The sequence below is a fragment of the Miscanthus floridulus genome, chromosome 3, assembly GCF_019320115.1.
Source record: "Miscanthus floridulus cultivar M001 chromosome 3, ASM1932011v1, whole genome shotgun sequence".
In the NCBI taxonomy this organism is placed as follows: domain Eukaryota; kingdom Viridiplantae; phylum Streptophyta; class Magnoliopsida; order Poales; family Poaceae; genus Miscanthus; species Miscanthus floridulus.
In genome coordinates, this window is record NC_089582.1 from 72,466,855 (window position 1) to 72,487,424 (window position 20,570).

Below are 20,570 nucleotides of genomic sequence, written 5' to 3' on the forward strand. Positions count from 1 at the left end.
AAGGTTTCTCGATGGGTTCATCTACAGCGAACTAGGAGATGGTGGTTTTGATGAACATGCTGTCCCTGCACGAGGTTTCCTTCCTGGACGTTGATAACTGAGTTCTTTAGAAGTGAAGGCGTCAAGTTCCCTGTGCTGTTGCTTTGACTTCCCTTGGAGTGTACGGTGGCTAAGCAGATGTGGTTTTTTTTTTTTTTTTTTTTTTTTTTTTTTTGCTGTAAGGTGTATCCAGAGCCTGCAACGTGGGTAAATGATCGCCTCCTAATGGTTACCACGCATTTGATCAGCAAACTATCCAAACTTCCAAAGAAATGGCGTAGTATATATTTAACATAACAGAAGCCTTCTTAATTAATCTAACACAGAATTTGCTGGATTAACACGACATGAATGCACCATTCCAACTAAATAAGCCTTCCTCACATACTCACCTGTTATTCAACATTCCCGCTAAAGAAAAGCTCAACATTTCTCCACTGATCCGACCCCTTTACCCTCAAGCTTCTCCATTGACGGAGTCAAATAGCTGTCGCAATAACCGGGTGGCTCGTGGATAAAGCATGAGATCACATCACGCAGAGTCACAACACCGAGAACCTCAAGGTCATCAACCACTACATATATCCTGTGGGTTATTCTTGATGCAATGCTGTCAATAACACTACCAAGGGAAGCGTCAGGAGTGCAGGTGGGTGGTGGCTTCACCAGGCAATTGTTCCCTGAATCAGGAAGAGTGGAGCCTAGAGTCCTCATGAATTCAATGACCGTAAGTTGCCTGTATGCAAGAAACCATTAAGACATAAGGGATACATTATAAAAAAAGAACGCAGGGACGCACACTATAAGATAGCTTGATACCTGAAATTTGAAAATAAGTCGGGTCTAAGCAACAGAAAGCGGATGTCCCTTATGCTAACACTGCCCACAAGTTTTCTTTTGGGGCCTTCTACTACTGGTACACCACCAATCTTGTTATCCTTCATGCACTTGAAAGCTTCTAAGATTAGATCATCACTGTTGACGGTGATAACCTGAAAAAAAAAACACACAAAATTGTCATATCAACATTTACCAGTGTCTATTGAAGAGGCAAACACATAAGGAACTCTATAATGTAGTGCTTTGAAGGTTGCGCAAGTAAATTAATCAGAATATCATAGAACATAGGGGACTGACTCTTCTATTAAAAGGGTGGAATTCAACTGAAGTAGCAATAAGAGGGAGACAAAAATAACCTCATCAATGGACATAAATGGAAGTCCTAAGTCTGAAAGAGGAAGTGCAGAAATGTAGTCAAACCAGTCCCTTCCTTTACATTGCTGCAGTCCTTTGACAACACCAGCCTGAGTAATGAAGTTCTTGATGATAGGTTTTTCGGGCTCAATCACAGGGACATTTCTCAATCTGTACTTAGAGAGCAACAGAAGTACAGTCAGCATGGAACTGTCCAGTGTAATGGGGACGAAAGGAGACCAGTGGTATGACTCTACAATCGATCGAACCTGCAGTAGTAAAAGAACAGATGATCATCATTCAATATTTAACTAGAATAAAAGGGTCTGAACCAACTTGAATCTTATCAACAAAACACATTGCAGGTAATAACAATAAAAAAAAGGCAAGATACGTCTAAACTTTAAACCATGGGGCAACGGTTGCAATATATAGTTCAACCCTAGGGTAACCAAACTTCAGTTTAGCTACACAGAAAAACATTAGGTCAAGTGTGTTCCTTTGAGTGGATGGATTCTTAAATTTGATCAATGCTAACAAAAGAAGAGTTACTATTTATTCATTCAGTGGTTACACGCATAACTGTTCAGGCCAGGGCCATGGCTTACTGTTGTTGATCTGAAAGGTTCCTGCTGAAGCAAAACTTTGTAGAAATCCTCCCCTAAATGATCTGCAGCAGTCAGCCCATCCTTCGCCACAACCTTTTCAGCAGTTAATCCACCAGCAACAGCAGCCCCCATTGCGGCTGCAGTTAAGCCAGCTACAGCAGCTGGGCCAGTTGCACCCAAAGCTGCCACCCCAACCGCACCAACAGCACCCATGCCAACTCCAGCCACAGTTGCTGATGCAGCTGAGAGTGCAACAGCAGCAAGCTCAGCATTTTCTAGTACCCAACGGATGATTGCTGAGTAATCGATGACACCAAGGTACCTCCCCTGCCAATCAGTAGGAACCCCAGGTTCTGGATTCAGCACTGGTGCTGCCCTTATGTTCTGTTCAGAGAGAGTCCTTACAGCGTCAAGGACAGAAGTATCACCAGGAATTTCAATTACTGCATAAAAAACATTGAGGATTACAAAATGTACAATAAAGGAGATGAAACACATCAAAACAATTTGAGTAGTTTTGTTTTGCAACAGGGTGTACCTCGACCAGTTGGAACATCGGGGAAGGATGAGACTGGAATCTGAGCAAAGGCAGCAGTTAGCGATTCTTGCAAAGACAGTGGCAACTTCTTCTTGGACTGGATAGCTTCAAAGTAGGCATCACAGCTTGGGAATTCAGGGTTTTCCTCGGGCTGATCCATGTCTACAAGAAATTGTTGAAGAATTAATCAAACAGACATCGTCTATCTACACTGTAACCAACTAACACATCACACATGCAGGGCAGGCAATATCAAGATAAGGTTTGCCAGTACACCTGAGAATGGATTGGCTTTACTCCAAAATCCAGTTGGACTTTGGCACCTGGACTTTGTTGGATTTGGACTCAGTTGGATAAAAGACATCCATTCCCTTTACATCCAATACCTTTTGGTTATGTCGGATAAATAAAACAGGGTAATCCAAGTTCTATTGGACATCTGTTCCTGTTCGGGGCAGCCAGCGAATTTGCCGCCACGGCGGCGGCTGTCGCAGGGTGGGCACTCTCGCGGCCAGCTCCATCAGTGCTGCACCGTGGCCTTGAAGGCTCCAGAGTACGGCCGGGAGCTCAGCGAGCCAGCGCGCGCCGAACTTGTTCAACCGGTTGAAAATTCTGTGTTTGAGGCCTTGAAGGAGCATGCCGTTTGCGCGCTCAACCTGCCCGTTCGTCCGGGGGTGTGCGACGGCTGCCCAATCGATTCGGATGTGTTGTTCATCACAGAATCGAACGAATTTCCTGCCGCTGAACTGCGTGCCGTTGTCTGTGATAATGGAGTTCGGTACTCCAAAGCGATGGATGATGTCGAGGAAGAACAGCACCGCTTGCTCGGATTTGATCATGGATATTGGTCGAGCTTCAATCCATTTTGTAAACTTGTCTATGGTGACAAGCAGGTGGGTGAAGCCCCCGGGCGCCTTTTTGAGCGGCCCAACCAGGTCGAGCCCCCAAACCGCGAAGGGCCACGTGATGGGGATCATCTGGAGAGCCTGGGCCGGGAGGTGTGTTTGCCGAGCGTAATACTGGCATCCTTCGCAGGTGCGTACAATTTGCTCGGCATCGGCTACTGCGGTGGGCCAGTAGAAACCTTGTCGGAATGCATTCCCAACCAAAGTTCTTGGTGCGGCATGATGACCGCAGACTCCACCGTGGATGTCGCCCAGCAGGAGTTTTCCCTGTTCGCCAAGGATACAGAGTTGCAGAATCCCGATGTGACTCCGTTTGTAGAGTTCGCCCTCTACAAGAACGAAGGACTTGGCGCGTCGTGCGAGCCGTCGGCCTTCCGTCTTGTCTGCCGGTAGTATGTCGTGGAGGAGGTAGTCGAGGTAAAGCGTTCTCCAGTCATCGGGAGGGTCGGACTCCGCTGCTGGGTCCTCTTCAAGCTCCATGACCTCGGGGTCGAGCGGAGCAGTTGGAGGATCGGCCCTTGGGGTCGGACTAGATGGGCCATCATTGGCTTGTTCCGACCCCGTGTAGCGTACCAAGGGTTTGTATTGGTCGCTGGCAAAGACGCTTGCCGGGACTGGCTCTCGGCCGGATGCTGCTTTCGCAAGCGTGTCGGCTGCTTCGTTGAGGCGCCTTGGGATGTGATTGAGTTCGAGGCCGTCGAACTTGTCCTCCAGCCGTCGGACTTCTTGACAGTAAGCCTCCATCTTGGTGTCGTGACAGCATGACTCTTTCATGACCTGGTTGACGACCAGCTGAGAGTCACCCCTGACGTCGAGGTGTCGGATATCCAGCTCGATGGCGATTCGTAGGCCGTTGACGAGCGCTTCGTATTCTGCAGTATTGTTTGATGAGGGGAAATGGAGCCGAACCATGTACCTCATGTGGACCCCGAGGGGAGATACAAAAACTAGTCCTGCTCCGGCGCCCTTCTTCATCAGTGATCCGTCGAAGTACATTGTCCAGTACTCTTGATCGACGGCCGCTGGTGGCATCTGGACCTCGGTCCACTCCACGATGAAGTCAGCTAGTACCTGAGATTTGATTGCTGTTCGGGGGGCATAAGAAATGCCCTAATCCATCAGCTCGAGTGCCCACTTTGCGGTTCTTCCCGTAGCGTCATGGCTACGGACGACCTCGCTGAGGGGGAATGACGTCACTACTGTCACGGGGTGTGACTCGAAGTAGTGGCGTAGCTTCCTTTTGGTGATGAGGACGGTGTAGAGGAGTTTCTGGATTTGGGAGTAGCGGGTTTTGGAGTCAGATAACACCTCGTTGATGAAATATACAGGGCTATTAAGGAGAAGAAAGAATGCTATAGACGCTTGTACCATGACAGGAGTGTGGACAACATAGAGAAGTACAAGGTGGCAAAGAAGACTGCAAAGCGAGCTGTAAGTGTGGCAAAGAGTAGAGCGTACGAGGATCTTTACCAACATTTGAGTACAAAGGAAGGAGAGAAGGATATTTATAGGATGGCTAGGGTTCGTGAGAGAAAGACACGGGACTTTAACCAAGTTAAGTGGATTAAGGATGAAAGGGAGCATCTCTTGGTGAAGGAGGATGAGATCCGACATCGATGGCAAGAGTATTTTGACAAATTGTTCAATGGTGAGAATATGGACACAACCTTTCAGTTGGATGACTCTTTTGATGACACCAATAGGCGCTTTATGCGGAGAATCCAAGAATCTGAGGTCAGAGAGGCATTGAAAAGGATGAAAGGAGGTAAGGCGATGGGACCGGATGGTATCCCAATCGAGGTGTGGAGATGCCTTGGGGACATAGCTATAGTATGGCTAACCAAACTGTTCAACCATATTTTTCGATCGAACAAGATGTCTGATGAGTGGAGGAGAAGTATATTGGTACCGATCTATAAGAATAAAGGGGATATTCAAAGTTGTACTAATTACCGAGGAATTAAGTTGATGAGCCATACTATGAAGCTATGGGAGAGAGTTATCGAGCATCGCTTGAGAGCAATAACGCGGGTCTCTATGAACCAATTTGGTTTCATGCCCGGAAGGTCAACCATGGAAGCTATTTTCTTAATAAGACAAGTTATGGAGCGGTATAGAGAGAAGAAGAAGGACCTACACATGGTTTTTATTGACTTGGAGAAGGCTTATGATAAAATAACAAGGAATGTTATGTGGTGGGCTTTGGACAAACATAAAGTCCCAACGAAGTACGTCGGGCTCATTAAGAACATGTACAACAATATTGTGACTAGAGTTTGAACAAGTGATGGAGATACAGATGACTTCCCGATTAGGATAGGACTACATCAAGGGTCAGCTTTGAGCCCTTATTTGTTTGCTCTAGTGATGGATGAGGTCACAAGGGACATACAAGGAGACATCCCTTGGTGTATGCTTTTCGCGGACGATGTAGTGCTAGTTGATGAAAGAAGGACAGGAGTGAATCAGAAACTGGAGTTATGGCGGGAGACTTTGGAGTCCAAAGGTTTTAGACTCAGTAGAACTAAAACTGAGTATATGAGATGTGACTTCGGCACTACTACTCAGGAGGAGGAAGATGTTAGTTTGGAAGGTCAAGTAGTGCCTAAGAAGGATACCTTTCGATATTTAGGATCAATGCTACAGAGGGACGGGGATATTGATGAAGATGTTAGCCATAGAATCAAAGCAGGGTGGATGAAGTGGCGGCAAGCGTCTGGTGTCCTATATGACAAAAGGGTACCACAGAAGCTAAAAGGCAAGTTTTATAGGACGGCGATTAGACCTGCTATGTTGTATGGTGCAGAATGTTGGCCTACGAAAAGACGACATGTTCAACAGCTAAGTGTCGCGGAAATGCGTATGTTGCGTTGGATTTGCGGTCATACAAGAAGGGATCGAGTTCGGAACGATGATATATGTGATAGATTAGGGGTAGCGCCAATTGAAGAAAAGCTTGTCCAACACCGGTTGAGATGGTTTGGACATGTGCAACGGAGACCTCCAGAGGCACCGGTGCGTAGTGGAATCCTAAGCTAGGATAGTAACGTGAAGAGAGGCAGAGGAAGACCGAAGTTGACTTGGGTAGAGGCAATAAAAGGAGACTTGAAAGGATGGAATATACCCAAAGACTTAGCCTTAGATAGGAGTGCTTGGAAGACAGCTATTCACGTGCCTGAACCTTGATTGTTTCTGATGGGTTTCAACTCTAGCCTACCCCAACTTGTTTGGGACTTAAAGGCTTTGTTGTTGTTTTGTTGTTGTTGTGGAGCTGCTGGGGTTCAAGAGGACCTCCCTGGAGCCTTCTGCTGATTCAAACGACCCGGTTGATTTCTTTGCGTCGGGTGCCTCTTCAACGACCTCTTCCCTGAGGGTGGTGAGTTCTTTGGAGGCGATGACTGCGGATGCGTGTCCGCAGCATTCGACCTCGCACTCATAAGCGCGCTGGAAGGAGGTGCCAATGGTGATGACCCCGCGAGGGCCCGGCATCTTTAGCTTAAGGTACGTATAATTGGGGACGGCCATGAACTTCGCGTAGCATGGTCGTCCCAGAATGGCGTGGAAAGTCCCCAGGAACCCCACTACGTCGAAGGTGAGGGTCTCAGTCTGGTAATTGGACCGATCCCCGAAAGTGACGGGCAGGTCAATCTGCCCTAGTGGCACGGCTTGCCTACCAGGCACGACGCCATGGAAAGGCGCTCGGATGGGGCGGAGGTTCGTTCGATCGACGCCCATCTCGTCGAGCGTCTTGGCGTAAATGATGTTGAGGCCGCTGCTTCCGTCCATCAGTACTTTCGTGAGCCGCTTTGGTCCGACGATCGGATCGACGACAAGCGGGTACCTTCCCGGATGTGGAACGGCATCCGGATGGTCGGTCCGGTCGAAGGTTATGGCGGATTCCGACCACCGAAGGAAGGCTGGCATGGCCGGTCCGGCTGTATAGACCTCGCGGCACGCGAGCTTCTGGCGACGCTTAGAGTCGTAGACCGTTGATCCTCCGAAGATCATGAGGGCGCCGGTCGGTGTTGGGAAGGCGTCGTCCTTCTCTGCGTCGTCTGTGGCGGGAACAGGTTCCTTCCCCTGCTCCCCTTTGTTAAGGCCCCCGGCCAAGTATTTGCGCATGAGGCCGCAATCCTTGTATAGATGCTTGGCCGGGAAGGCGTGGTTTGGGCATGGCCCCTCGAGCATTTTCTCGAAGTGGTTCGGAGTGCCCTCCGCGGGCTTCCGACCACCTTTGCGGTCGGCAGCGACCACGAGCGAGTTGTCGCGCCGTTGCTTCTTATTTTTCCTTTTGACGGGACTGTTGGAGGCGCCTTCGCCGGCGTCCTCGTCCCGCCTCATCTTTCCGTCGGAGCGATCAAAGATGGCTCCGACCGCCTCCTCTCCAGAGGCGTGACTGGTGGCGATGTCCAGGAGTTCCTTGGTAGTCTGCGGGCCCCTGCGTCCTAACTTGTGGACCAGGGATTCGCAGGTTGTTCCGGACAGAAAGGCTCCTATCACGTCGGCGTTGGCGACGTTAGGGAGCTCGTTGCACTGCCGAGAGAAGCGCCGAATGTACCCGCGAAGGGTTTCATCGGCCTTCTGGCGGCAGTTCTTGAGGTCCCATGAGTTTCCAGGACGTTTGCACGTGCCCTGGAAGTTGCCCACGAAGATCTCCGTCAGATCCGCCCAACTCTGAATAGCATTGGACGGTAGGTGCTCCAGCCATGCTCGCGCCGAATTGGCCAAGAACAGCGGGAGATTGCGAATAATGAAATTGTCATCACTCGCACCACCGGCCTGACAAGAGCCAAAGCCCGGGATTTGTTTCGCCAGAATATTTAGGGATATTGGTAGGCGGTCGATACCTTAGGGGGAACGCGGCATTGAGGATGTGCCGACCGAAGGCCTGAGGACCTGGCAGGCCGAGGCTCGGGCTTCGGTCTTCGTTGCTGTCGTAGCGGCCGCCACGTCGGGGATGGTAGCCGTGGCGTGCTGCCTCTCCATCGTCGCCATGGGCGCGTTTCAGAGCGTCGATGATGTTGCGTACGTCGCGGCCATGGCCGAGGCGTTGATGTACTGGGACGGCGGAGGGCTGCCTGCCGGCTGGCGGTGTTTGGTGAACGGACGCGTCCCTGGTGGGACGTACTGAGGGCGTGCGCTGGTTGGTGTCGGGTTCGCGTCGTCGAGACAACGAACTTTCCGCCTACTACGCCGCCGCACGCTCAAGCAACATGCGAATCTCCCTGTGGGCCCGGCGATACTCGGACGTCGCGGCCTCCGGAAGGCCATGCAACAAGGCGGTTGCTGCGACGATGTTCTGGCTGGCTCCGGCAAAGTGAGGAAGGGTCCCATCGTCGGTGAGGATCCTTTGGTGTACGGTACGGGCCGTGGCACGTGTGCGCCCCCGTCTTTGCGGCGTTCAATCTCGCGATTGATGTCCACGTACTCCCGGACGAGCCTTTGCCCGGCCTCATCGATCTCTTGCTGACGGGCCCTCAGCTGCTCCATCCTTAGGCGAGATGGGGCTGTCGTCTCTTCCCCGGATCTGTCGTCAGGGTTGTTCGTAGGAGTGACCTCTTCCCTGGAGACACTTTCGACGTGACCCTCAGGGGTCTGCGTCATGAAGCATTCCCGGGAAAGGTGGTGGCTCCCCCTACTGGAATCCGAGCTGGAGAACGATCCTGGCTCCTCGTTGAGGAGCCCGTAGAGGGTCTCCGTATCATGCTCAATCGCCCCCACGAACTCGATGTCCGTGGGTGACTGAACTACACGTAGTGCTAGAAGGTGGCCAGCGGTCGCCGCAGCGTTGCGGAGACCGAACGGAAACGCTGTCGGGGCGCTCCGTACGGGACCTTCCGGACACAGGGTGACGTTGTGCGAGGCCTTCCTTGATGACTGGGGTTCAAGGGAGTTGCCCAGCGGGGCATCAAGCCTAAGACGGCTAAGGTCGATGGAAGAGAGAGACCGGGCAGCTATGTGAGTCAGCGCCAGCTCTCCTTCTAGTGTGATGATGAAATCTAGGTCGCCGAAACGCACGTGTGCGCCCGGGGCCCAGCTGATTGCGTGGGTGGCCATCCGAGGCCTTTTCTGGAACGCGCAAAGTCCCCTACCTGGCGCGCCAACTTTCAGTGTTTCGTACGAGCACCGGTAAGTAAATTTATAGTAATGCGCGTTAGGTTTGAATGGTGCGCTAAAGGACACAAGATTTATACTGGTTCGGGCCGAATGTCCCTACGTCCAGTTTGTTGCTGCTCGTGTTATTAGCACCGTGAACGGTCTATAGTAAGGGGTACAAACGATAAAGAGAGGGACTGATCCCAAGTCTCTGATGGAAGGGTTGTAAGGAGGTCAAGAGCTTCGTAGCAGCTTGACTGTATGTAGGTGTGTGTTCTTGTTCGGTCCCAAGTCCGTCCCTTTGATGGGAGAAGCGCATCCCCTTTTATAGATGAAGGGGCTGTCTTTACAAGGATGAGGGCTTTACCTAATCTTGTGGCTCACGTCTACCCGGCCTCGTTCTTTATCCTGATGAGTGCGAAGGAAGATAAGTGCCTACAATACTGTCGATGTCTCTGTAGAATGTCAGGTTGATTACAGAACGCTGCCCTGCGCAGGGTATGGGCTGTAGTACAATGGTTTTGACTTATTAGCCTCTCCCAGCCTTGCTCCGCACGTCTTCTGGTTCCTGTGAGTCTTCGTCGGAGGGACGAGGGGTCGGGGTCCGGCGTAACGCCGTGGTCAAGGCCTTCTGACTTGGCGGACCTGAGGGGTCGGGAAGCGGGCGCCGCTCCCTCGGGTCCATAGCGTGGTGACGGAAAATCCGTCATTCGTGGAGATAGCAAATCCTTTCTTGGAGCGTAGCGGTTGTCGTATATCTTCGTCGAGTTCCGTGTCCCGGGGCTGAAGGCGGCGCCTACAACTCTATAGGGCGAGGAGCACGCACCTGTACAACCTTTCGGGCTCTGCGGCGCCCGGAAGGGTCTAAAGCACCTGTCCCGTCACCCCCTGGCAGTACTTTTCCTGCCTAGGCGCAGGGTATGGTCCTTGGAGCCATGGTTGACCCGAACATCTTGTCTTGCCCTGTACCTATCATCTCGAGGGAACGGGGAAAAGTTGTCAGGTGAGATGAATCCAGTCTTTAGATATAGAGCAGGGTAAGGCTCGTTCCTTGCCGTCGGGCGAAACGGAGACCAATCCCTATCTCTTGGGCGAGACCGATCCTGCCCCTCCGGGGTCGGGCGAGGCGGAATCTATCCCTCAGCCCTCGGGCGAGACCGAGCCCTCCCTAAAGGCGTCGGGCGAGACCGAGCCCGCCCTAAAGGCGTCGGGCGAGACGGAGACTAGCCCTGAGCCCTCGGGCGAGGCAGAGCCACCTCAAAGGCGTCGGGCGGGACGGAGTCTATCCCTCGGCCCTCGGGCGAGACCGAGCCTGCCCCAAAGGCGTCGGGCAAGACGGAGACTAACCCTGAGCCCTCGGGCGAGGCAGAGCTATCTCAAAAGGCGTCGGGCGAGGCGGAACCAAACTCCTGTCATTCGAACAAGGAATGAAACGGCGCTCTTATGCGTCCAGAAGTTTTTCACGTTCGGTGGTTATTGGTTCCACCTTCCGGGGTACTCCGGTATTAGGTCCCCGACAATATGCTTGCTGCCCTCAAGTACCCCTACCCCCCATATCATAGTTCTTGTCAATCATAGTACCAGTATCCAGTGTTGATTTCTTGTGGATCATAGTGGACATGTGCAACAATGATTGCTTGATGTAGAGATTGAAACGCCTGAGCAATCCATTTCCTCTTACTACATTCAATTTTAGTCTGCTTGGAAGTTGGCATGCAGCGGAAAAAACTAGAGAGTAGAAATTGGGGTTAGTATGTAAAGTTATCTGTAAAAATTTATGTAAAGGTCAAAGTTATCTGTAGATGATCCACAGTTAGAAGTGGCCTTTGATAGGCAGGGCTTCTTTTTCCTGTTGATTCATTCTTTCAATCAATGCCTCAGATTGTGCCTGCAGAAGAGTGACACATCTTAGCTTATTTCTTTTTGCCTGGTTACCAAATTAGTGTAGGATGATGTAATCTTCTTGATCATCTGTTCAGTTCAGCGCAACTGATTTGTGCCAAGATATTGACATGGAAAATACTTTTTTTGTAATCACTAAACTCAGAATCAAGTACTGATAAAATCAAGAAAGGAGTCGCAGACTGAAGTGAAAGAATTGAAGTTTGTTTACGGTGACTAATAAATGAAGAAATTAAATTTTGGTTTAGAGTACCAGCAAACACAGAGGTGGCAGGTCAGGGATATAACTTTTTTATCCTGATCCCTTGTTTGGGTTTGTACGGTTTGGGTATGGGTTAGTTATAGACTTATAGTATGCCTGCTGTACTGGTGTGTATGTATGTGGGTTCTTTGCTGGACTGGCAAAGAGATGCCTGGCAGGTTTTATATATACCAAACAGGGCAACAAGGGAGTGTATAGCCATAGTTCTTTTAGTAACTTGTAGCATGAAATTCTTTGTGGTTCCAGTTATTGCATTTTATATATACCAAACAGTTTTTATTGTTAGTACCCTCTGAATAATATGCATGCAGGTTTTATTGTTAGCTTCCAACTGCAATCCTGCATAACATAGCACTTTTGTTTTGGGAATGGATATCGACTATGCGATCTGATCACATACTTTTCTTTTCTATAGGTCAACTGGAAGGATGCCTAATAGTGAAAGTTTGGCACTACTTGATGAGGGTCCTGATGAAGCCGTACAGAATTTGGGCCGCAGAAGCAGGAGAAGATCTCCAGTATGGAACTATTTTGAAGAGTTACCAAATGAGGGAAAAGCCATCTGCATCCATTGTAGATAAAAACTGGCATATCATCAAGGTTTTGGAATATCACATCTAAGGAACCATATTACATCTGCCTGCAAAGAACTTCCTCCAGATATAGATCACAGTTCGATTTTTCCAAAGGTTGTGCCTGGTGTAGATGTTCGCAGTTTTGTATTGGACCCAAAGATAGTCAGGGATTTTATGACCAAGTTTTGGATCACATCAAATATCTCCTTCAAAAAGATAGAAAATGGATTCTTTAAGAGAATGATGAAATCAGCCCATCCAAGCCTTGAAGTTCATAGTCGACATACACTCAAGAGCGATTGCATGTCAGTGTATCAAGAAGAGAAGAAAAAGATAGCAAGTGGTTTTTCCAATATAGATTCCTGTGTTAGCTTCACTTCAGATTTGTGGACTTCAGTTCAGAATCTTGGATACATATGTTTGACTGCACATTTTATAGATGAAGAGTGGAATTTGCACAAGCATCTCATCAATTTTAAACAAGTTCTTCATCCTCGTAATGCTGCTGCAATTCATAGTAAAATCATGGACTGCCTTATGAGTGGGATCTATCCAATAAAGCTTTAGCTTTTACTCTAGATAATGCCACCTCAAATGATGGAGCTGTACGAAAGCTAAAAGGCACTCTTTGGAGACGTATGCCCTTTCAAGGTGCTGAACTTCATGTGAGGTGTTCAGCTCACATTCTGAACTCGATTGCTCAAGATGGAATGGAAACCATACAGAATATCATTGAGCCTGTTAGGAATGTCATTAAGCATATTTCATCATCTAGCTCTCGGCTCCAGATTTTCAATACCATTCCGCACCAATTTAATCTTCGACCTAAGAGGGGATTCACCCTAGATGTTCCTACAAGGTGGAACTCTACTTATGACATGCTTGAAGAAGCTCTTCAGTATAAGGATGCCTTGACCCACTATGCTAATCTGCAGAACATTCAAGGACCCAACCTTGAGCAATGGAACTTGGCAGAAAGAGTTTGCAATTTTTTGAAAAATTTTGCTGATGCAACCAAAGTCTTCTCACAACATAATTCTCCTAGTTCGCATAGGTATGTTGAAGAGGTTTGGGGGATAAGGGAACTACTCCTCTATGAAAAAAAAAACATGAGTGATGAATTCTTGAAGGTCTTGTTTGATGACATGAAGTCAAAGTTTGACAAATATTGAGATGAACCTAACAAAATCCTTTTGGTTGCGTCGCTGTTAGATCCACGGTACAAGTTATTCTTTTTGAGGTATTGTCTCATGAAATTTTATGGAGAGGAAGTGGCTGATAGCAAAGCAAATGCTGCTCTTACTTGGTTTAAAGCGTATTATTCTCATTACGAGAGCATGCTGCAAAGGAGTTCACAGAGTACTGCTTCTTCATTGCCCGAAGTGGGTGGTTCAGCAAGTACACTTTCTTTGTTATCTGGAAAACGCAAGCTGGGGCTGGAATTTGCAATGTTTAGGCATCAACGAAGGCCTCATCGATCAAGAAGATCAGAAGTTGACACTTACCTAGATGATCCATTGGTTCATTCAAGGGAGGGTGAAGAATTTGATGTGCTCAAGTGGTGGAAAAGAAACCAAGATCAATATCCTACACTAGCTAAGATGGCTCACGACTTTTTGGCCATTCCATTGTCAACGGTTGCCTCTGAATCGACATTCAGCACTGCTGGCATAATAATTGACAAACATCGCAATTCTCTAAGTTCAGAAACGGTGGAAGCACTCATATGTGCAAAGGATTGGCTCAAAGTCTACCTATCAGATGATGAAAATGAAGATGGTAAAACATTTTTTTGATATGCAATTAACATTTGATGATATGTCTAGTTATGACCTGTTTCTGTGATTACATATCTTGTTACTGCTGTGAAAATAAAAATGTTTTGGGAATGCGAGTGCCTGTGAACACCTCATTTTTTTGGTGCAGGAACTGTGACAGAAGTGACTACTGCTCGAGTTTCTCACCGCGTGGATGTGAGGATTTAGTGAACACCTTGCCCATACTCATACAGATTAGCATCTACAGCTTAAATTCTTCTGTTTAAGTTAGATACTATGGCTACTGATTTGCTTCTCAAAAAGATGTATTGATTAGCATATACAGCTTTAGCTTCAGTTATTAAGTTAAAAAAGGTATATCAGTTGCTTTAAAGTTTTTTGCTGTATTTGCTTGCAACTTATGAGCAGACATGTGATGTATGAATGAAGAATGCCTGGTATGTTTAAGGGCAAATATTTGTTTCTGCATTTGCCAGTTTTGGGTTACCTGCATTCCTTGCTGTGGGGCAGCTTCTCCTTCCCCTTGACGTCGGTGCCGGCGACAGTCCAGTCCAAAGTTGTCCTGCACGTACACCAGCACCGTGACGGCCAGCACGTACACCAGCACGTTGTCCTGCACACCGATGCTGACGAAAAAGTAGAACCAGTTGAAGAAGCGCAGCATCTTGTCGTGCTCGCCGTCGTGGGACTCGTAGTTAGTTGGATTGTGTTGGATGGATTGGACTTTGGTGGAAGTTGGACTGGACTGGATTGGACGTTTCTAATAATTATAAGGGCTGGACTGGTTAGGGACGTTGGTTTAGTCCATATTCTGCTGGATTCCTACGTTCGGATTTTGGATGTGCATCCATTCTCAGGTGTATTTGCCAGCATATATAAATAATACCCATTACCCAATTAATGAAATATAAGTAACTCTGATTGCAGGAACTACACGCACAGTTTAGTCTCTAATTAGGTATCCTCTCAAAACAACAGAGTGACATCCCTATTGGGCATTACAACAAACATCCTATAGGCATGATTTGAACTTGAATTCATCTATCTATATCATCCCAAACCACACAAACAAAAACTCCATCGACTTTCCTACGCATGGACAAAAACTCCATCGACTTTCCTACACATGGAATCAGATGAATCGGCGTAGTGGGTTCAGTGACTCCTACAAGAAGATGGATAAGTTTGATTCACCTTGGGCTCGGATGCAGGAACCAAGTAGCGCCGCCTCCCTGGCCCGGGAAGAGATTGGGACGGAGGAAGAACTAGGAGGTGTGATTTTGGCGGATCTGCGATCCCTGTTCCCGTGCCTCCGGTTCTTGGACGGCGATGGGAAATCGGAAACGGTGGGCGGCAGGTTTCTTTCTTGGTTCCAAATCCAGGGGCAAAGGCGCCCGGAGCCCGGAGGAGAGGGAAGGCAGGGGAGGCGCGACTGGAGTCGCCGAACGCGAGAGATGGCGAGAGGCGACCGCACCACGTGTACGCTGGGTGGGGCCTACGTAAGCAGGATAGAGAATTCCTTCGTCTATACTTTCCCTTCACTGCTGGGCCGGACTTATCATGAAAAAACAGGCTTATGATCCCACCATTGACCTGGCCCAGCAAACGAAGCCTAATTTGATTATTCGACCGCTATTTTTTTTTCTAAAAGAAATGGAAATGAGACTAGAAGTGGAGTATCATCTCCCGGCGTAGTTTGGCCAGAAAAAGCTCATTTGCCAGTTCGAGTTGCCTTTGATTAATCGTGAACTTTACCTAGCCATTTGACATTTTCAAATTCATAACGATCGTATCCTTGTTTCTTCCTCCTCTCCTTTTTTTTTTGATCAATTCTTCCTCCTCTCCTTTTTTTTTTGATCAATTCTTCCTCCTCTCCTAGTAGGAACACCGATGAGCCGCCGGCATTTCCTCCCTTCATTTCCTCAATTGAACTTCTTCACAACACTATTGTTCATGGGCTCTTGGCATTGTCATTGTCTTCCTTCGTTGTATTGGAAAAAGTCCATATTACTCCCTCCAAGCTTGGCCTATGTCCAAATAACCCCAAACTAACATTTGGTTCAATTTACTCCCTCCAACTATTTAGGTTGGTCCAACTAACACCTTCAAAAGATTTTTTTTTTGTGTCTCTATGTACAAATTATATTTTAGTTTTAAATTTTGTAAGGTGATAGAGGACATTGTATTTTGTATTAGAAAAATGCACTATGAATTTTTCATCATTATGTTTTATACGATATTGTACCTCCCGTGTTAATTTATTATTAAATTTCCTAAGCTATCAAAATAGTGGCAAAAAGTTAAGATATATTTTTCTAACATAACTTATGATGTTCTCTATCATATCACAAAAAGTTGATATTAAGACTCAACTAATATGTGGAAAAACAAAAATAACAAACCATGTTAAGGGGTAAACTAGATCAACTGAAATACTTGAAGGGAGTAAATTGAATCAAATGTAAGTTTAGGGGGTAATCTAGACATATGTCAAACTTGAGGGGAGTAATTTGGATTTTTTTCCCTTTGTATTTGGTGGCTCCCTGTCCCTGGTCATTGCCTACCATCGATAGGTTGACTTAGTGGCACCTCTATCCTGCCACCATCCAATCCACTGGTCCTTCACCACACCATGCCCGGGGGCATCCCATTCCCATCTCCCGATTGCTAATAGCATACCGTCCCACCAAAACCAACCAACCTGCCACACAGGTTTTCTTCTTCTACTCCCTCCATTTCAATCTATAAGGGTGTATTTAGTTGCTTGGATCTATATGGATGGGATGAAACCATCCATGAATGAGGTGTGTTTGGTTGGTAGATCAGTGGGATAAGAAAATCCATGGATAGAGAATATTCCTCCTAGATGCTGGATTTTGTGGTTGAAAAATCTGATAAACTAGCTTATTTATGTCTTCTAATCTTTATCATTAATAAATAATTTAAAGATTGTTAGTATGTTGTATTATTACTTAATAATTATGATGGTAGGATTAGTTCTGATAAGTGCTAATATGTCGATTAGTGCATGTTTTGTGTGCTAATTAGAATATTAGTGGTGCTAATTAACATATTTTATTTTAAATTAGTGATTATCATGAAAAAATAGTATTAGTGTCTAATAAGTTGTTATTATTTTTAAATAATATATATAATTAGTCAACTATTCTCATCACATCCACTTTCGTCCATCTAACCAAACAGAAAAATGACTCATCTCATCCATCCAACCAAACGTGCATCATGGATATACTTCTCCTAATATCCATGGATCGTCATATCCCATCCAACTTCGTCCTTGAACAAAATGCATCCTAAGATGTTTTGACTTTTTTTTCAAGAACACGACTTCACGCGTATTTTACTAAGAAGGTTTTGACTTTTTTGAGATATTGCTATTATTATGTATCTACTAGACATATTGTATATCTAAGTGTATAACAAAAGTTATGTATCTAGATAGAAAAGTCAAAATGTTTTATAATTTAAAATGGGGGAAGTAAGGCGGATGCTACTATTGAAAAATCCCCTCCTACAACCCAACCTAAACCAAAATCTTGAGTCATCTGAATATTTGTCATCCATAACAATTGAGGAGGAGCTTGCCTTCAACACAAATTTAAGAACAATCCAAGGAGAAGAATTCAGATATGGCCATGTTCGTTTGTCTTATGAGCCGTACTATTTTAACAAACGAACAGTATTTTCTCTCATAACAAATCAGTGAACAATACTTCTAGCCATGGCTTTTCAGCTAAGCGAACAGGACCTATGCCCATGAAGTGAGAAACAACACGTACCCATGCATGTACACATGCACACTTATTCTATCTCTATAAGCACCTCTCAGAGACTAATATGCGTCATGGTGTCAAACAGCACGCCATTTTTTTGCGAACATGCCTCGGTAAGTATTTCATTAAGAAAAAAGGAATTACAAGACACTGCTACAAGAGATAGCCTACACCATCTAACATTAGAAAAAAAATCAGCCATAAATGTAAGTTTCCATGTTGAGTCATAGATTTGTTCCACCACAGATAACCTAACCAATTTAAATCTAAAATAGAATTCACCGAGGTAGATGACCGATTTATTAGCAGTAGTGTCTCTGCTTCAGGCGAAGCTTGGATTATAACGGGTACAGACAAAGCAGCCTGATCCCACCAGTATACAATCAACCCCTGCCACTGATCGCAAATCCGATGCGCCAAGAAGTTGACTGATAGACAAACATAATAGCAGGCGCCTGCTAAATAGTATTTCTGTTATTGGTATCACGCAAATTAATGCCAAAGGAGATTAAGGCTTGTATTGTACTAGTATCATGTTACAGCTAATTCATGTCATATCAACATGAACCAATTCCCATCGGAAAAGAATTGTTATTAATTACAAAACAAACTAATTCAGAACCGTATATGAGAACCGCGAATGAAAATAATGGTGTTACAACCTGAAGTAGGTTACTGGTAATCAAAGAACAAATTAAATCGAATGGGATAAATGTAAAGTCATTTTTTTCCTATCCTCACGCAGTAGTATTTGTGAGCCCATGCATCAGTTAGCAGGGAGGTGGCAAGGTGAAGATGTCAATATTTCTTCCCCCACACTGCTCGCCGACGTAGCTGGCGACGGCGGCGATCACCGCCGCGCGGAAGTTGGGGTCCCCGACCGCCTTCTGCATGATGTTAGCCATCGGGACGAGGTTGCCGTGACTCGACGCCGCAGTCGGCGGCGGCGGACAGGCTATGGTCACGGCGCCGCTGGACGAATAGCGTTGCGGCGCCGGTGGCAGCACGGAGATGGGGAAGGCCAGCCGCGGCGCGCCGTCGCAGCTGGTGCGGAGAGCGGCGGCGGTAGCAGCAGTGCCTGCCGCATCCCGTGACGATGAAGACGACGCCGAGGCGGCGGACGACGACGACGCGAGCACGGCGGATGCCATCGCGGCGGCGTTGGGCGAGAGCGGGTGGTTGTGGACGCCGTCGTACGTGGTGACGAGCACGGCCGTGTCGCGCGCGCACCGCTGGACCTTCTTCCTGACGGGGCAGTCAGGCGCGCCCGTGCAGCGGTAGTAGGCGCGCGGGCACGGGTTGCCCTTGGACACCTTCTGCCCGTACTTCCGCCACTGGCACCCGTCGTTCACCGTGGCCGCGCTGCACCGCGCCCTGAAGGTGACGCGGTCGGGCCTCTGCTGCTGCTGCTGAAGCGGCGGCGGCGCCGGCAGCAGCGCCTTCTTGCTTCCTCTGCCGCTGTCGTCGCTTACTATTACCACCCTCTGCCGCTTGGTGCCAGCAGAGCCGACGGCGCGGCCCGGCTCATCGCCGCCGTCGCTGTCGCAGCGCAAACTGAGGGCCAAACCGATCCCGTCGGCGGCGGCGTTTCTGGCGTGCGGTCGCGCCTGTGTTGCATTGATCGCCTCCCCTCCCCTCGTGCGGAGACTTGCGCCGATCGCGTTCGCCGGCCCGAGGCTAAGTGACAGAAATGGCCCGGCCGGTTCGTCGCCCAAGTTGATCTGGACACATGCATATATATTTTTCAGTAACATGAACAAAGCAAAGTACTCGTACGAGGAGTTGCAGAGAGAAATGAGGGAAAAAAAGGATACGTCAGTTTTACGTACGTTGTCAGCTGCGCCTCTCATCAGCTCCTCGAAAACAAAAGTCTTGAGCTCCATGAACGCTTGCAACCTTGCACTTTCTATCTTCTCCTGTGGCTTTGCTCTTTTCTGCATATGCAACCTGCAGGCTCTTTTGTCTGTCTATATATAGACAGACAGTCGAACAACCGTGCCGTGTGGTCCTATCGACTACCTGAAAATGTCAAAGCTGACTTAAACTCCCTTTCAAAAAAAAAAGAGCTGACTTAAACTACTCCTAGTTGTACCCACGCTGCTCTGAGTTAAAAAAAAAGGGGAGATGAACAAGTGCAAAAACACGGCAAGGTAACGAACATCATTAGTATAATTATTATTAAGCGATTGATTAGTTCGTTAATCTCGGCGTTAGAGACGTGACTGCTTTGGTCATCGGGGCTTGACGCTTTCTCCTTTGTGTCCGCGGCACGCTTGGTGCTGGTGGGATGGTTCGTCCTCGCGCACGCGCCTGCATGCACTGCGTGTGGACATGTGGTCTTCCTCAACTCCGTCCTGATCCGGCAGCAAGTTGCCAAGAAATTCAAATTCTTCGCATGACATTCAAATGGTGAAACGAGGACATAAATAATTCGTCTTAATATATCAATTTGCGGTTGGGGTGCCACGAAGAATTTTCCCGTGTCGTCAAGAGTAAAATAATGGTTGATGTAAATCGTGGTCTACTGCTCTGGGTTAGGGCACGTATAATCGACCAAATCTGGGTACAACAATATACTGATATTCTCCCTCCCGGTCGAGCAGCACAAGGTTTAGATTTAGAAATCCCGGTCGGCGGCGCCACACGTGCATGTTGTACTCCTAGCTACTCCTCCCACAAATAATGCCACAATGTCAAGTTTTAGTACCGTGTAAGTTTAACCAATTATAAATAAAAATATTAATATTATGATATCAAATAAATATTATTAGATTAATTATGAAATGTATTTTTATAATAAATTAATTTAAAGCCATGAAAATGAATATTTATTAGGAACTTAGTTAAACATAGACCACTTTAACTGACCTGCAATCTAT

At 47.3% G+C, this 20,570-nt stretch overlaps 2 protein-coding genes across 9 annotated transcripts; both read right to left on the reverse strand.

The window, feature by feature from the left end:
• Nucleotides 1–301: 301 nt before the first annotated feature.
• Nucleotides 302–15,382, reverse strand: LOC136541780 (SNF1-related protein kinase regulatory subunit gamma-1-like). 8 transcript variants are annotated; one of them, XM_066533870.1, is made up of 8 exons: nt 15,092–15,382; nt 14,385–14,459; nt 10,962–11,268; nt 2,380–2,541; nt 1,842–2,284; nt 1,236–1,502; nt 859–1,031; nt 302–775 (listed from the first exon to the last, which is right to left on the reverse strand). In XM_066533870.1, exons 3-8 carry the CDS (start codon nt 10,999–11,001, stop codon nt 463–465), a joined length of 1,398 nt encoding a protein of 465 aa, XP_066389967.1. In that variant the 5' UTR covers nt 11,002–11,268; nt 14,385–14,459; nt 15,092–15,382; the 3' UTR covers nt 302–462. The 8 variants fall into 8 exon arrangements, with proteins under 8 accessions (XP_066389967.1, XP_066389968.1, XP_066389965.1 ...); XM_066533871.1 differs by having other exon boundaries at nt 14,385–14,510; XM_066533868.1 differs by having other exon boundaries at nt 14,385–14,523.
• Nucleotides 15,383–18,437: 3,055 nt separating this feature from the next.
• On the reverse strand, nt 18,438–19,630 carry LOC136545945 (probable WRKY transcription factor 47). Its single transcript, XM_066537906.1, has 2 exons — nt 19,521–19,630; nt 18,438–19,412 (listed from the first exon to the last, which is right to left on the reverse strand). Exons 1-2 carry the CDS (start codon nt 19,572–19,574, stop codon nt 18,462–18,464), a joined length of 1,005 nt encoding a protein of 334 aa, XP_066394003.1. The 5' UTR covers nt 19,575–19,630; the 3' UTR covers nt 18,438–18,461.
• Between the last annotated feature and the right edge of the window lie 940 nt (nt 19,631–20,570).

Bases quoted from the DNA above. Each gene is read 5' to 3' on its own strand.
- LOC136545945 (XM_066537906.1), bottom strand. From the start codon at position 19,574: ATGGAGCTCAAGACTTTTGTTTTCGAGGAGCTGATGAGAGGCGCAGCT. The intron at 19,413-19,520 runs GTACGTAAAACT...GCATGTGTCCAG, and splicing joins TGAGAGGCGCAGCTGACAAC to ATCAACTTGGGCGACGAACC.
- LOC136541780 (XM_066533869.1), bottom strand. From the start codon at position 11,001: ATGTCCACTATGATCCACAAGAAATCAACACTGGATACTG. The intron at 1,503-1,841 runs GTAAGCCATGGC...TTACTACTGCAG, and splicing joins AACCTTTCAGATCAACAACA to GTTCGATCGATTGTAGAGTC. The intron at 1,032-1,235 runs GTTATTTTTGTC...TTTTTTTTTCAG, and splicing joins CATTTATGTCCATTGATGAG to GTTATCACCGTCAACAGTGA.